This window comes from Apis mellifera, linkage group LG6, assembly GCF_003254395.2.
Source record: "Apis mellifera strain DH4 linkage group LG6, Amel_HAv3.1, whole genome shotgun sequence".
Lineage (NCBI taxonomy): Eukaryota > Metazoa > Arthropoda > Insecta > Hymenoptera > Apidae > Apis > Apis mellifera.
Genome location: NC_037643.1, coordinates 3,961,358 through 3,979,596, shown reverse-complemented (window position 1 = coordinate 3,979,596; position 18,239 = coordinate 3,961,358). Strand labels below are relative to the sequence as shown.

Genomic DNA, 18,239 nt, shown 5'->3' with positions numbered 1-18,239 from the left:
ATTTATATCTTTTTTAAATCTCGAACTATGGTATATATTATCAGTAAAATATAATTTAAAGTTCTATTAGAGCCAAACTGCTACTGTATATCTAAATACGCGAGTTTATCATCAGATTCCAACAACGTGAGAAATCGTTTTCACTTTGAAGATGATTAAATCCATTAATGTCTTTCGACATTTAAGTGCTCGATTATGGCTTCTCGAGTAAAATACCTTGTCTTTAATGCTATTGATCGTGTGCAAATAGGTCGAATTTCAAACATATATTTATCTACCAGTACTTGCAACTATGACTATGCTGTTCCAATATTTTTTTCTTCATTTTTGAGAAACGTTTTGCGACGAAATTTTGGCGATTTTAATTGTAATACGTTCGCCGTGCGGGATAACTTATTGATTTTGAACGAGTGAAGAAGTTAATCCGGCGCCACACGACCGCGACCATAAATCTTGAGCGGAGATTTAATGAAATAGTTTCCACGGAGATATTTCCTGCTGGCGAATGCCAAACGCTTTTAAAAGAGAGAATTTCATATCTTCTTTCGCCGAGATCATTGTTCCATTCAAAAGTAAATGAGAGGAGTGAAACGAAAACGAGCGATAAACTTACAGAAATTAATTCGCTTAAGAATATCCTTTTATCTTATAATGAAACTTCCACAATTTTCTTTTCATCTTTCTGATCGGGAAAATCTTTTTCAAATCCAAAAATTATACATCTTGTAGAGAGAATTTTGTTAATTCGATAACAAATTGTTGAAATTACATCGCTGCTCGAAATCTCGAAGGAAACAGAAGAAGCAGTATATTGAATGTATAAAATTATATCTTATATGGTGAATAATACGTGCAATAATGGGATTATTGGAAAATCAATTTGCGCAACAGCGCCTTTCTAGAATGATAAAGCGAAGAAAAGGAACGTTCAACAAAAGGACAGGATCACCTCCGGGGGAAACTGAAGCGAAGAAAGTAACTTCTTCAACGAGGTGAATGGTATTTTCACCGATATTTTTAACAGAAGGGTAACGTTCCTTTATCTCGCACAAAGTTGTAGGGAACAGGTCAACCAGAGTTTCTGACATTTTCCTGGTAAATTGGGTCGCGCGGCAAATCCTGAGGAATACAGGTCAGAGCAAATTCTTGGAACATTAGACGAAGAAGGGCGAAATTGGACGGTTAACACGATCGAATTAATCAATCAAAAGCAATTGTATGCTTGGAATGATTTTAATTAGAAAATGTTTCGCTAAACTCGATAATATTTGAAACTACTAATTGTAAATTTGAAACGATTCGTTTTATTATTAAAAGATATTGCCTGACGTAATCATTTTCAATTTATGATTACATCACGAAATAAATAAAATCTATAAAATATAATGAAAAGAATTACAAAAGATGATACATATCTTCCAAGAAAAATAAAAACCAATATTGTCAGACGATTTTTCATCCGCCAAAATTGATGTACCTATATATCAAAAAAAAAAAGGAAGGAAGAAAAAGGAAGAGGAAAAATAAGCAAGGCTGTGATTCATCGTTCGTTTCACATGACAAACGTGCACTTTAAACAGACGTTAAACGGCCATTTCGCCTGAGAGTGAAATGCACTTTTGAACGTTAAGGGAACGAAGAAGAACGCGGCGCTACGTGTTTCCTCTTTATGTGTCTGCAGCTGAATAGAATTGCAGGCGTCAAAGGGAAATTGCGCACACGAATTGCGAAGATTGCCGCATAGAATGAAAGCACGTGGTGGGATTCGGTGACACCTTAAGAGAAAACGCGCGATCCCACGATAGCCACGCCACGCCACGATAGGGCGTGGCCCCTCGATAGGATCGATACCATAAAAAGCTCACTGCACCTTCAACTTCTTTGATAAAGTGGGCAAGTACGCGCAGTTCGTTTATTAAACGTGTGTTGCCACAGCGTTTTATGCAAATCATCCTCGACTTCCGTGGGCGCGCGCGCCCGATAACGCACGTCATCACGCACACCGGTAACGTCATTGGCGGTCGTTTGTCAACCTGATGAAAAATACATGTAATAACAATAATTAATATTGGAATTGCGTTCCAAGAAAGAATATTCGATACTTTGAAATTCACGAAGGGATAATTTTCTTTGGCAAGGATAGGAGGAGATTCTGACAGTGTGGAAATATATTCAAAGAATTTGCTGAAAATTTAGATTTTGATGAAAGTTTTCGCACGTATGAGAGCGTGATGGATTCTATCTGCCCACGTGGAGCAATTTTTTTTAACGAGAAATCTGTTCGAAGAGGTGAAACCTCTATCTTCCTAAACTTGCAGTATTCTTTTATATTTTAATTAAAATTTTTATGCATATGCTCGTCGATATTTTCTCCAATAGAGCGTTTTATATCGTTCGAAATTTCGCTCTATTTTAATTGGAAAATTAATATTTTTTGGAAAAAGGAAAAATTTATTTACATCGTTTAAATATTTTTGTAGTCAATGATTGTATAGAGAAGTACATGTTTGCAATACAAATTGTTTATTACATATGACATGTACGGATTTTAACATATTCATGAAGTGATATAGATTCGGCTTAATTGCTCAATTCATTAAGCGTGCATTGGAAAATTGTTCCTATATAATCTGTTGTATGTATTTATGGGTCAAATGAATATGAATTAATTAACTTCAAATAATCGCACATCATTTCTGTAAATTATAATGCAATCAGACGGAGAAATTAATTAGAAAACAATAACAACAACATTTTCCATTGTGATAGATTAAAATGAAATTCTTAATACAATTATAAAATTTTAATTTTCTCGTTGAAATTATTTAAATCAACTACCATATCGATTACGCTTATTGTAATTGATTTTAAATATACGAAGATATCATTAATCATAAATGAAAAGTGAATATGATTTATGATGGAACTGACGAATATAATATTACAAAAAAAAAAGAGAGATTTTATTCTATTTTTCTTTTCAATTATTATTTTTATAAGTATGCACAATGAAGATATATTTACTTTTAAATCTCGCGAATAAGAAGATCTTGTTGTAAGATCCAAGATTATGAAAGAAGTAATATTTAATACTTACAATGTAATTACTTGACTTTTAATACGATTTTAATTTACAGAAGAATTTGAAATTAAAAGAGAAATAAAAAAACAAAAAAAAAACAGAAGAAACAAAATGTTTACTCGCAAAATATTTATGGTGAACGCTCTCAAAAGAACAAAAATGTGCAGAACTAGCTATACAAGCCCTGAAAGCATCAGTTTGGCACATTTTATATTCTGATGTTGACGTAGCGAATATTTGATGATACTTTGTCTGTAGTGCGAATGAAAAGAGAACAAACACCAAAAAATAATGCTTCTCGTTTCACTGATTCTTTCTTTTATACTTTTGTACATCCAACAGTCTGAGAGTTAACACATTTTTATTATTAAAATGTAATACTTTCTTTTACATTTAACTTAATAGTTTTACAATTAAACAACGTAAAAACGAGCATTGATACTTTCTAATTAAAACTTGATATGATTATATGAATTCATAAAAAGAGAAAGTTAAAAAGAAATTAGATATATAGAAATTATTAAATGTTTGTTTGAATTTTCTTTATAATTTCAAAATTATACATTGGATAGAAATATATCTACTCTGTGAAATTTGTTTTATTATAGAATTCTTTAAGCAAGAAGATTCGATATTTATAATTTTCAAATTTTATTCAATAATATATTGCAAAAGGACTTTGGATTGTCTATAATTTTCTCCTTATTAAAACATTTGTACATTCAATTCAACAAAATTCTCCAACCAGAAGAAGAAGGATAATTTATAAAATTAAATGGACAAGTTTTAATATTTTTCTGTGGACGATATTTCTACATTCTATTTGACTCGAGAAACGCCAGTGAAATAAATCTGACCTGACTGTGTTGAACCTTGAACATTTCGTTATTCGTTTGCATGTTCGCCAAGAACGTCCGAATTGATTTACATGCTCGTATCGTGGGATTAAGGAATTCATTTCCATGCGCAGCACGATGCCCTCAGATAGTATGGATGACATCGAACTGAAAAATATTCAACTGCAATTTCCACCGCTGAGATGTCTATCGAGAGATGACAGTTCCGTGCGAGAGGAGAGGGTTGAAACCGACAAAGGAAGTATTTTGGTGGCTGTGCAAGGGAATCGAGCGAAACCTGCCATTCTCACTTATCACGACTTAGGCCTTAACTGTAAGTAATCCACTTTTTTTCTTTTTTTTTAACCGTTTGTCTTATAATAATACCGTGTAAAAATTGGATCGTGAATCATAATTCAATGAATTCTCGTGATTCCAGCATCGGTCATGTTAATCACACGATTTCAGAATTATTTCTTACCTTTTTTTAGATTTCAGATTGCACGATTTAGGGAAGGGCCAAAGGTAAAAAAAAAAGTGGTTTTGGAAAAAAAGGATTTTTTTTTTAATCGATTAAATATTAGAATAACAATTATATTACAGCTAATTTTTTTATATACTTTTTTCGCATTGATTATAAATTATCGTGCGAATTGAATAATTGTTTGTTGTCAAAAATTATATATATATATTCTTTTTTACATCAAGAAACCGATGATCGCTACATTAATTAAAATACGAAAGGAAACATGGATCATTATTTTCAGATATATCGAGCTTCCAGGCGTTCTTCAATTATATCGACATGAGAGTTTTACTGGAGAATTTCTGCGTTTATCACGTGAATGCACCTGGCCAAGAAGAAGGTGCACCCACGCTGCCTGAGGAGTAAGTATACTTTCTTATTAATTTATTCATATCGACAATTTTAATTCTAATAATTCTAATCTCTTTTATTCTTCCTTTTGGCGATAATTCGTTCGTACAATTAAAAAAATTAAAATTAACTTATATATATATATCTGAATAATCAATTATCAATTTTACATTATAATTATTTCATAATTTGAGTATATATCGTACGGAATACAAGGTGATTAGTAACGAACGATTAATACAAAATAGCAATTCCCCATTTGCGAATATGAACAAACGAGTGCATTAATCAAAGCAACCGAGTTTAAAGTTGATAAACGAGTACCAATTGTCAATCGTGTTCGAGTGCACGTTCCCATCAAAGTCCAGTAACGAGTTCACTAATTAACGCTCGGTACAACCGTTGACGAAACAGAGAGAGAGAGAGAGAGAGAGAGAGAGAGAGAGAGAGAGAGAGAGAGAGAGAGAGAGAGAGAGAGAGAGAGAGAGAGAGAGAGAGAGAGAGAGAGAGAGAGAGAGAGAGAGAGAGAGAGACTGATTTGCCTACGCTCCTCATACGTGCATACATATAATCAAGATCCCATTCAAGAGTATCGTGCACGCGCCTCACTTAAGCGACAGTGAATTCAATTAGTGCAAATCAATGACCTAATTAACATTCTAATTAGTCGAAGCCCCGAGTATGTCCCTACTTTCGCGTTTACGACGGATTCTTCGCGCCTTAAGAGCGATTCTCTTTACCTTTACCTCATGCCTCTTCGCGGAATTCTCTCTTGCGCGCTTTCTCCACTTTCTTCACCGCGTTTGCTCACTTGTACGGTTTCGATCTTACCGGTTGATGCGCAGTTACCACCCCTTTCCTTTGTCTAATCTCTCGTGAAATCGAGAAATGGGCGGAGAACAACTGGTGCTCCTGGTTCCAAAAAAAACTGATGGAGAACCGTTAAAAGCTTCCGTTACGACGACGTCCGTAACGAACGTGAAAGATAAACGGAGAGTATCGAATATTTTTATTTATCGTTTCGAAAGGGGAGGACGGATTTCGTACGAATGACAGTGGATGGACCGTGATAGTGGATCGTTGAGGATCGTTCGCGTCGTGGAATTGGAAGATTGACGGTGTCTACCTACGACGTCCGATTAACCTGACCTCAAACGATCGACGTAGACGCGTATGTAACTAAATAGAGTGTTACGGAATAATTTAGACCGCATTGCAGATTTTCATGCAACCTAGACAGTTAAGAAACATTATTTTTGCTCGCGTGCCAAAATCGTAAATGTATCATGACGAGTGTCTGTTCGAGTGTATTTGTTTTTATTCGATCGTCTTGGTGATACTTCTGATGATTTCTATCGGTCGTGCAAGTTGTTACGTAATTGGTCAGGGAAAAGCAGGAATCTATGATTTTGTTAATTATTTTCGTTACTATTTTTGCTAATTATGTATATTTCTTGTAGAAGAATTTTCTCTTCAAGATTATCTTCATTTCACAACATTTTATTAAGCTGTTCCCAAGCTTAATTAAATTTGCCTCGGTGTCTTATCGATTGACGAAGGAAGAAGAAAAAAAAAGAAAAACAAACTGAGGATTTATTTGTAATAATAACTTGAAAATCGTGTTATTTATATCGAACGAACTGATATAATTCAAATGGTCCACTTATGTGTATTTATTTATTGTCAATGAGGAGAAGGAAAAACATTCGTAACTTTAATCAGACATAACAATTAATAGGAAATCAAATATACTCCGCGTTTATCATTTCCAATATACCGTACTGGGGAGCCCATCGTAAATAAATCTCCATGTATCGTCGAGGGAGAGATACATTTCATCTCTGTTAAATTGATAAATATTGACATACGTGTATACCTATCTAAGACAAAATTGGTTCCCCATCAATTCCATTTCAAATTGAGGTATTAAAGTTTTATATGTAAAGCCTAGCTTCCTTAATACAATTTAAACATTGACACGATACGATATAACAACCATTGAAATTCTCCTCTTTCCAATATCATAGAATTGGCAAATGATGAGAATGATAGCGATATTTAGGCGTTAAATTAGAATGTAAATCCGTGTAACGTTGTATTCCAGCTACATCTATCCGTCCATGGACGAGCTGGCTGAACACCTGCTCTTCGTATTGAGCCATTTTGGGCTGAAATCCGTAATCGGTTTTGGAGTCGGTGCAGGGGCCAACATACTAGCGAGATTCGCACTCGCTCATCCCGAGAAGGTCAATGCTCTTTGCTTGATAAATTGCGTGTCGACACAAGCTGGCTGGATCGAATGGGGATATCAGAAACTGAACGTTCGCCACTTGAGATCGCAGGGGATGACTCAAGGTGTATTGGATTATCTGATGTGGCATCACTTTGGCAGGGTAAGAATATTTATTTTAATATTTTGGAAAGTGGAAAAAATCAATATTCTTTTTCTAAAATGTTCAAATTTATTTAAGTAATTTTTAGGTATTTTTTAAAACTTTTGATCGAGTTCTTCATTTACTTTTTCTTGTTCTACATTTCAATAATAAGATATTTAATATTGCTACTATCTTAAAATTTTGTAAGTTTCATGTAAGAAATTTTTTAACCATTTATAAACACGATTTCATGGAAAATTAATCAATTAACAAATGTACAAATAAGGAATTTAATATTTTTCATTAATCCAATAATATTTTTTTATACTCATAACATTTCTACTAACATTTCAAATTACAGATAAAACAAATAGAAATAATAGGCATAAATTAAAACTAAATAATCGATAGCTAATAAAACTAATATTTATTTTGATATTATTTAATTTAAATAATATTGACACCAGCAAAAAGAAGAAGAGGTATTAGCTATTGTAATATTTATACCGCAAAGAGGTATGCATGCAAGGAGACAGACAATAGTCTGTATGATCCGCAAACTTTTATTAAGACGAGTTAATTTAAGTAACGTTCACACGGAAACATAGACTGATAAATTATTGACAAGTTGAACCGAGTTTAATGAAGGCTTATACCGTCGAGTATTTCCAAGCAACGTGGAAAATTGGATCGGGCCATCAACAACAATTCCTTCGCTCTTATTATGCAACACGTAGCTCTTTGATAGAGTTAAACCGCATAGATATCGTGAGAGAGAAAAAAAAAAGGAAAATAAAAAGAAAAGCAGGTCAGGTTTATGGTATAAATATCCTTTGACGTAATAAGGGTACGAAAAATTGTACCTTAGCCCTTCATTTTGCCTTCCTTTTTTATACTATTATATTTCATATTTGTTCCTGTTCAACGCTAATGGCAAGCCTTGACGATTGTTTTACTCATTGATCAAAGAAATTGGACCGTAAAAACGAAAATATTCGAGACCTTGGAATTTTTCCATCAAGTTGCGTTATTCAGAAGAGGTCCTTGATTGATTTTTTTTTTTTTTTTGATTCCATGATCTTAATTTCCTCACATATTTGCAATATTAAAAATAATTCTAAGTTGGTTTTTTAATTTTGATCATTTCATTAGAATTAACATGGAATTCAAAGGTATTCATTCAACAAGTAAATTCAAGAAAATATCACATATTTGGAATACGTATTTTCCAGGGCACGGAGGAAAGGAATCACGATCTTGTACAAGTGTACAAAAATTATTTCGAGCGTCGCGTGAATCCGACGAACCTGGCATTATTAATCGACAGCTACGTTCGCCGTACAGATCTGAACATCACGAGAGAATTAGATCCTACGCGTAAGAAGGAAGGCCTCACGCTTGGTGTACCTGTGATGAATATCACAGGAGCTTTGAGCCCACATGTCGACGATACCGTCACGTTAAATGGACGATTAGATCCGATGAATAGCTCTTGGATGAAGGTACGAAACTCTTGAAACATTAATCAAAAACTTTAAAAAGATTTTGCTCGAAAAAAGACTGTGTTTCGAACCTGTGTTTAATTCCATGTGAAGCCTCTTTGTTAAATATTTCGTGAATTTCAGAATTCTTGATCGACCCCTTTCGTGGATGGATTTTTAATTCTATTTTCAATAATTTTTTTTCAAATTAATTAAAATTTTAATCAAACATAAACCGTTCAATAGCAAATATTCATTTTATTATATCTTCGTTGTTACGATATATATTTGAATGTTGTGTCATACAGGTAATAATAAAGATTGGTTATCGTTTTAAACATAATCTAATCCATCTTCATCTCTATTCACAGATTTCTGATTGCGGAATGGTACTGGAGGAGCAACCGGGCAAAGTAAGCGAGGCCTTTCGACTATTTCTGCAGGGGGAAGGATATGGTAAGTGAGCGCGCTGGCGAACCACGCTTTAGACATTAATTAATCGAATTGTCAAACGACTATTCTCATCGATTCTCATTGGTATAAACGAAACTCGACTCGCGCCATGCTGCCTCGCGTGAAAGAGCACGCGACGCGTGAAAAATTATGATCGAAGAAGAAAATCGATACGAATTGAATAAAAATTCAACCGAACCCTGATAGATTTTTGCATATCGTTGCACACGAATGCAGCTTGCAACTGTGGATGTCGATTAACGTTCAATGAATCAGGTGTTAATGATTTCACGAAGACGTTTCGCGTGCTCTCTTGCGTAACAAAGATATATACGGACAAAGAGAATAACGCATAAATGTGCCGTATAAATCGTGACTTATCCACCCGTAGGCTTAAGTTCGAGTGCTACATTTGACAAGTAACGGTATTTTTTGGCCTTATATACACATTTTAACCGGATCCAACGTCAAACACAGAAACGTGTTAAAAACGGCAACACGGAAGGAAAATTATTTCACGTCGAGCCGACCTTAACACGTAATTTTTCATCGTTTCGTGTTCGAATCCGTTTGATATGCGATCCGAATAACGAGGTATAACGCTTGTTATTAAATTAAGATCATCACTTTGCCTTCGAACTCGCTAGAATCCGGTGCGAAAAGTCGGTTTAAGCTGCATTTAGCTGTAGGGAGCAAATGTTGTTTCTGCTACACCTCCCTTCCTCTTCCCCTTCCTCTCGCCATTAAATATAGAAACGATTTTATTGCAGATCTCTTCTCTGTGACGTAGCCGTCTATCTATCGTGCAATCATATTCGAAGTATGACTTGACGTTCGCCAATTATTTATTTACTCTTTATATCCTGATACATATTTATTCTTATATTCGCTTCTTCGAATATACATATATATTATATTATAAGAGCGTTATACGAAGAGGTGAAACGCTCTTATGAACGATTAACGCTAATTTCGCGACTGATTGAAGTTTATTATTCTTTTTGGCTTCTTGGTCACAGAAAACACGATAGCACTTATCACATAACACAACGCTTTACCACTATCGCCCAGTTAATAACGCAAATAACAGAAGAAAAAGAGGAAAAAAAAAAAGCGGTGTACTTATCGCGCGAGTACAATATTTCATCGATGATTACAACAACTTTTTTGCTTAAGTTCCTCTTAAGTAAAATTATTATCGATCTCTTTTCTTTCATTCGACTCGCTTTAAAAAAAAAGAGAATAACGCATTTTATTAATATTATTTCTTACGCGGTAGGTATCTGCGAATATTATCCAAGTATTGCCCAAGTTGTTCTAATTAAATTTACTATCGTGATGATTATCGTTATATTAATTGTTGTTGTTACGATCGTCTCTGTTATAGAGTTTTCATGTTGTACAAATGGCGCGATGCCAAGATGTTGTTAACCCTTGGTTGCATCAAGGATCGACACTTTAAATTTCGTTTTAAACAAGATCATTCTTCTTTTCATTTTCTTTCTTTGAACCATAATATGAAATAAATCGTTTAATTTATTTAACAATAAATATCATATAACTTAGTATCCTTGATACGATTGAGATTTAACAACATCTTCGATCATGTACTTTCCTTCGTTGGAAAGCCACTGGCTCGACTTGATAAATAAAAAGAGGTTTGAAAAAGGATTACGTTGAATTCATCACTTTAGTCTCACCACCATTTATCATTTATATGAGAGCTTTAAAAAAAATATATACATATATATATATATATATATATATATATATAATACATGATTATCAAAGGCAAAAATAATGAGAAAAAATAATGTTCACCGACTTGCGCCTTTATTTCCCACGCGTCTCGGATCGATCGAGTGGTACGTATATATATATTAATATCTAGTGCTATCAAGTGAAGTAGTCAGTAAAGTAGTAGTATCGGCTTTTTGGCTATTTTGTTTTGCTTCTCAATTACTTATTGCTAGTGCTAAAGGATCACGCTATTGTTTAAGTAGTTTAGACAAAAAGTTTATAACTTAGACGTGTCTTGTTCTCAAATTTCATTATAAATATCAGGAAAATTTACGCTTTAACAAAAACAAAAAAGAAAAATATGTAGCATTAGAATTTTTGATCAAAATTATTCGAAAATTTATTTGCTGCATGAACAGCCAAAGCATTCCTTTTTCGTTTCATTCACTCTTCCATTTCATTCCAAACAGAAAATATAATTTCTCATCGTTGCTTTGCACGAAAAATCATGAAACATGGACGATCGAAGTCGCGACCGAAAATCGTTGCTTAATTTTTATTATTTAAATATATTAATTACACGAGAGACGGCCTAACGATGCATCGCACTCGAGAATGATTTTTTTTCGATGAGAGAGAGAGAGAGAGAGAGAGAGAGAGAGAGAGAGAGAGAGAGAGAGAGAGAGAGAGAGAGAGAGAGAGAATTATGAGAACGTTCGCTACGCTGCGTTGTGATCTGTTATTTGTTTTTTTTGAATGTTTTAAAGAAAATTTGTTTTTCTTTGTGCCTTTTAGTGGTGAGATCCCCGCGGAAGCCCGTGACGCCGACAACACCCGAAGGTAATTGTAATTAGGAATTGAAGGCCGCAAGGAGTCAAGCGCGCAGTTGGTCAGTTAGGCCACGTCTATATGTTAAGTAAGTCGGAATTCAAACTTTTATCGGGAAGTATTAACCGACGATGATGTTATCACGACTAACATATCTTGGACGACCTCGGGCATATTCTCTCTATCTATATCTCTGAAGGATTACCAAAAAAAGGCAACTAATTAATTGTACATTTTTTTTTTCTTTTAAACGATGCTAATTCTTCCGGGGTGCAAATTGTTGTGGGTTTTATTCTCTTCGGACTTACTAAACTCCTCGCATTTAAACTCGCATTTCATATCTCAGATCTTAGATTATTATCATTATCTTAGAATCATTATCCTTCTCGCTGTTACGTTATGTTTTCTTGGAATAAGATACAATTTTCCAATAAAATTATACACGATGAATGAAATTTTATTTTATACGTACGAGAAATCGATGGCACAAACGATTGTAATTAACATTTATTTACAGCGAGAGGATTAGAGTTCAAAATTGCATTGCACATTCATACATTTGTTTAACTAACTTTTTATTTAATGAATTTCTCGATATTTTCACTACGAAAAGAGGATTCATTTACTAGGATTATACGAGATCATGGTAAAGTTTTATCGACTGAGTTCTTAATTTTTTTTTATCGATAGTTGGTATGGAATAACCTTATCAATCAACGATAAATCAGAAATCTTTCTAGAGCTTTATATCATTTCCTCCGTAGAAATCGATCTTTCAACGAACGATATGCACAGACTATTTCCAAATGCAAGAGTATTTAATCTATTTTCTTGTAGCAGCATTTACTCATGCGCGGGACATTAACAGATAGTTTATGAAAACATGCAACGAAAGAAATATTTCGCACATTTACTGGGCAGTAGAATAGCGAACAACAGATTGTGCCGATTCCGATTCACATGCTTTGCACATAAAACAGTTTCACTCTAACACACACATAATTCTAATTTTTTTCTGTCTCGTTTTGCATGCAAGCCTTTCTATCTCTTCTATTCTTTTAGTCTTGTTTCAGTTTTATTTTTATTTTTTTTTTTTTTCTTTCGATGATCGAAACTTAAGTCGATGATTGAAGTCTACTCGTTCTTTCGTGTTTTTATGTTCCGTATTTTTTCTCTAATTATGATACAAATTGATACTTTTTTCAAATGTACGGAACATACATATGGGTGTAAACCTTTCGTGTTAACAACCTAGATGCGAGGATAAAAAAAAATGTTATTCAGCACTCGAATTACTCTGACCTGGAATTTTCGTTTATTTTTCTTTACAGTGGCACCATTATCACCGTTGAAAATGGCTGACTACAGACTGGCTTCTCTCGAGGGATTGAATCACGTTTGCAGTAAGAAAATCGACTGGCCCACCGCGACTATACACATCACCGAGAATCCCATATCGGAGGCAGTCGTTTGTTAAATTTTTCTTGGGAAAAAAAAAAAAAAAAAATATGCCATTGATTGTTTTCGAATGACAAAGCATGCAAGAACTTAAAGAGAAAAAAAAAAAAGAAAAAAAAAAAAAGAAGAATAAGAAGAAGATGGGAAAAGAAAATCACGCGAATCGAACATCGATATTTTTTAAAATTTTGTTGGAACAAGGACGTGGCTCTAACTTTTAATTTTCGTTTAACAAACTAACTAACATCGTATTCGAATTTTAGTTTTAAGAATATTCTTATTTTATCATCGATTTGTTTTAAGTTGCTCCTCCATTTCTTTTATTTATATTAACGTTAAGATAACTAGAATTAACAGTTTTTGGCTGGTACGAATTATCTTTTGTACCGCCCTGTGTACTGCACGTTTTTCTCATTTTATGTATTAGTAATAATTCAAATTAGTTGTTAGTCTTTATTTTAAACGCAATAAGAATTTTATCGTTTTATTATTCACGCATTGAACCCGGTTATCGTTCATTATAATTCAGAAATTAAACATTAATTCACTTTTAAAAATCGAAAACGATTATTAAAATCGAACGATATGACGATTTTTACTGTTATCTATGGTATCTTTGTTCAATAGAACGAACGTATTTTTTTAAAGTCTCAACGAACGTGTTACACTCGTCCTCGTCGACGGTCGTTTTTTTAATAATGAAATCTCAAATTAAAAAAAAAAGTGTGCGATTACATAAAGGCGCGACTGTAATCCAATAATCCATCGCATTCATCGCAAATACTCGCAAATACGATTCTCGTACAACATCAGAAACAACGAAAAATCATGATTTTACTTAACTGTAACTTTTACAGAGGAGCAAGGTGAGAAAGAATGAAACGAGAGGAATAAAATGCAAAATTCAAAACGGAGAGAAGGTACTCGTCGAAGCGATGCGTACGAAGTAAATTTATTCTCGAGTACGATAACTAATAGATCGATTATTCCAATGATTCGATCGACTATTCTAAAGATAATTATTATTCGAAACAATGCGCAAAAAAAAAAAGAAAAAAAAAAAAAGAAAAAGAAAAAGAAGAAAAAAAAATCGAATCATATTAAAGATGAACATGTGTGGTAGCACTGCATCGTAGAGAAGCGCGCACTATTGCTTTCCGTGTTCATAAGGAGGGTACGAGTACGACTGGTAGGTGCAGAACACAAAGGAGTCAAGTTTGTAGAAAGAGGATTACTCGTATTATTACGATGGGATTAAATAACGAGCGCATGATATGATCTTTTTATAAATTTGAATCCGTCCTCCCGCGCCTACTAAGTTTTCGTGAATGAATGAGTAAAATCGTTGAGCCTCGTCGATATTAGCTTTGTAGCATTCTTATCGAATTCGACGAGTTGACTATATTACTCGCGATAAATCAATGCTCGAACAATACGACAAGTTACACGGTTATGAATCCAAATATTTCGCTAACGTTAATGTATAGCGAGAGAGAGGGAGAGAAAGTTATGAAAACAAAGGTAACAAAGGTAGGTATCGATAAATTAGACATTGATCGAAGTGTCTTCGATGATGTCGGTTCGTTCGTTATTCGTTACGGATACTTTTTCGAAGTGCTGGAATGTAAGAAAAAAAAGAAAAAAGAAAAGAAAAGAAAAGCCTAAAAAGCAATCGGTCGCGACGAGCGACTGTTCGTGTTCTTTTAAAGGTAAAGAAAAATTCTCGTAGGCCTGCACGTATGACATGTGCTTCGTGTTAAAAAAAAAAAAGAACAGGGAATTTATTCGGGGATATTCGCGCGTTTCAACATCCTCGAACGATTGAATTCCATGGAACAATAACGTTTCCTTGGCCGGCAACTGAAACGTTCATTTGTTTGCGCTCGCGCACCGTTCGCACCCTTTCCTAGTTTCAAGCGTTTAGAAAATAATTAGAAGGGAGGATATGTGTATGTATGCGAGTGTGCGTGTACGTGGAACGGAGAAAAAGGGAAACGAATATGTGCGTCTGAGTGATTATACACATAGGAACGAGGATACATAGATAGTCGTTCAAGGAAAAGAAAAAAAAAAATTAAAAAAAAAAAGGAATAAAGAATTCAAAAAATTAGAAAAAAAAAAAAAAGAAAAAGGAGTATCTGGTTCGGTACCTTAATACGGTTCTACCAGGCTTCTTAAAAGCCTCTAGCGTGATATGATAAGACGTGCCTGCTACATGATGTCGTACGTAGCTTTTGAAAGTTTCAACGCCTTTAGTTTTTTATCACACGATTCCCGTACGTCCCGGATTTTCCCCAATTTTCGCGCGTCCTTTTTAGAACGAAGCGTGCAATACGCTACATTTATGGTAATAATCGCCATTGGAAATTAATACTACGTTTTGTAGCGGACGCTCGAAATTTCTTACATATCCTCGAAATTTCGAAATACCGAATCAAATTTGTTCCCGATCATCCGACTAGTTTTGTTCGTAATTTATGGAAAAAAGGATCTTTGAAAAAAAAAAAGAAAGAATTCTCCAAAAAATTATTTGGAAACGGATTAAAGAAAGATGTATAAAGAGTTATAAAAAGTTTCTTTAAAATTCTACGTTCTAGCAAAATTTTCGTAGTACGGCATTTACAACCATCAATGGCGTGTACTGTGCACGTCGGAGTGATACGGTATCGTTTCTCGATCAACGAAGAGAAATAACAAAAAAAGAATGGTATTTTAGCATGAAACTCGAATAAAGACGAAGGAGATGCGCGAAAACACGACGAAAGTCAAGACAAAGGACGTATCGAGGGAAGAAAGGTTTAATCGTTTCATGTAAAAGAGAGTTTATAAAAAAAAAAAAAGAGCGAATATATTATAGATGTATACATATGACGCGTTATTTAGGCCGGCGAATTGAAGACAGATCTGTAGTCGACAGCTTAGTATGTTGTAGAAATTTGAAAAACTCGATTCTTCGAGAGGATTGAAGGAGACAAAAGAAGAAAAAAAAAAAAAAAAAAAAAAAAAAAATAAGGAATGCACGCATTAATCATTGCTAAAACGCGAATGCTATAAGAGTAATCGTAGCTTCTAAGGACCACCAAAACACACACATTATCCATTAATCCCTTCGTTTCCACGTCGCTCTTGGAACTGCATTATAGAAACATTCAAGAACGGATTAGATCCACAACGTTCGAATCCCACAACGTGTTTCCCCCCATTAATTGTATTTGATTGAACATATCGTGGAAAAGTGTGATACGATTGCATTGTACAAGCCGTTCAACAGAGATCTAATCGTAACCTTTGATCTTTCATTGAAGATGTTCATGAGACGCATATCATTAGTAAGAGTTAATTTACAAATTGTATTATATTCGTTATGATCGATGGAAGAAAGGAAAAAAAAAAAAAAAATTAGAGGAAAACAAAAGATAAATTATCGATTGTTCGAGAATGATATCGTGTCTGTATTTTAATTGAAATGCTAACTGGTGATTGAATGTCTATAAAGGGGTACAAAACATGATTGTTGGTTACGAAGGGCTTAAAAAAAAATTCATTTTGCACACGATCGATCACAAATAATCGGTATCAAAACGCTACTACAATCTCGCAGAAGGATAACGATATGTTTTTCCTCGAGGTGCTACGTGGATAATTTTCGTCTCCGAAGCAAATTTCCAAAAACAAATTCCTCGCGCCGTATCATCAGATAGATTGTAGTGAAAAAAAAAAAAAAAGAAAAGAATATATAATTAACAAAAACTCAAAGTAAAACAAGGTATAGTACAGTAAGCGAAATAAACTTAGACGGAGCTTGAGTACATATATATATATATAAATATACAGGTTAAACAACACGTGCGCACCGAATATACATCTTGTTATTTATAATAAACAAATATAAAAAAAAAAAAAAAAAAATGAAAATTTCCTTATAAAATAATCCTTTTTCATTCTCTTTTAATTTCTCCCAATTAGAGAATTTTTTGTTATAATTAAATGATAAAAAAATTAATATTCAATTTTATAGTAGTTACATTGTAATATATTAATTTACTTTATTTTTAATTTCAGTTATTGTTTGAAGAATTATTATTTTATTTTAAAAAATTAGTAATTATTGGAAATTAGAAAAAAGAAATGAATTATTTCTTTATTGATATGTGTTTGTAACATTTTAATTTATAAATGTTTTGAAAATTTAGATAGAATTGTATATAAAATTGAGTTCTATAAGAACTAAAACATATGGTGATCATACGGTGACTAGATCATGATATCCATTTCTTTTTTACTTTGAAATCATTATTATGTAACATCAATACATAAAAATTAATGAAAAATATTTCACTTGGATGCAAAGAACGAAAACAATTTTTTTTTATATGTATATCTTTTGCTACCATCATACATCTTTGACAATAAACATATTCCTTCGAGCTTCTTTTATACAAGAAAAAAAATTGTCAAAAAAAACAAGCATTATGAGTCCCGGATCTCATCTGGAAACCAGTGCGTCAGAAAGATCTGGTATAACGATTTATCAGTAGAAAAAAAGTTTACAGAAAAAAAAATTCACGATAAAGACATTTGCAAATAATTTTATAAAGTTAAAATCTACAAAATAACTAATATAAATATAACTATAATATAATTAATATAAATACTTCAATTATAATGAAGTATTTATGAAGTAAGATCAATCACAACCAAGTAAAGTGAATTTGTTTGTTTTTCTTATGTTATATCATAATAAAAATCATAAATTAAATATATTTAAAATCATTAAATCATGAACATTAATAATGACAAGTATTAAAATTGAATTAAATAGTAAAAATGATATTGATAAATAGTTTTGATAGTTCATAAAAAATTACAACAATAAAAATAATATATATGTTATAATTTAAAGGTTAATTACAAATTATATCTGAATTATTACATGACATATATGACCAAAGAAGTAAAAGATATGTCTACATATACGTTTTTCAATTGTCAAAATTTTGTTATATATAAATATTTGTTTGGATAGTGCTGCCATTCTATTATTAACTATCGAAACTTACGAAAATCGAATCTATCGAATATTTTTCGATATAAATCATGACGATAATC

At 33.1% G+C, this 18,239-nt stretch overlaps 1 protein-coding gene across 8 annotated transcripts in view; it reads left to right on the top strand.

The window, feature by feature from the left end:
- The window catches only part of LOC413005 (protein NDRG3), a 42,896-nt gene extending 26,041 nt beyond the window's left edge, over positions 1 to 16,855 (top strand). For 5 of the 8 annotated variants that reach the window (XM_016912693.2, XM_016912696.2, XM_016912694.2 and 2 more), the window contains 6 exons: positions 4,053 to 4,252; positions 4,686 to 4,806; positions 6,900 to 7,188; positions 8,403 to 8,672; positions 9,023 to 9,107; positions 13,004 to 16,855. In XM_016912693.2, the coding sequence (XP_016768182.1) occupies positions 4,053 to 4,252; positions 4,686 to 4,806; positions 6,900 to 7,188; positions 8,403 to 8,672; positions 9,023 to 9,107; positions 13,004 to 13,149 (1,111 nt within the window). In that variant the 3' untranslated portion in view covers positions 13,150 to 16,855. Of the gene's footprint in view, positions 1 to 4,052; positions 4,253 to 4,685; positions 4,807 to 6,899; positions 7,189 to 8,402; positions 8,673 to 9,022; positions 9,108 to 9,874; positions 10,776 to 11,639; positions 11,761 to 13,003 lie in introns of those variants that run through there. The other 3 variants (XR_408591.3, XM_396456.7, XM_006560023.3) reach the window with 3 other exon arrangements.
- The last annotated feature ends 1,384 nt before the right edge of the window (positions 16,856 to 18,239 follow it).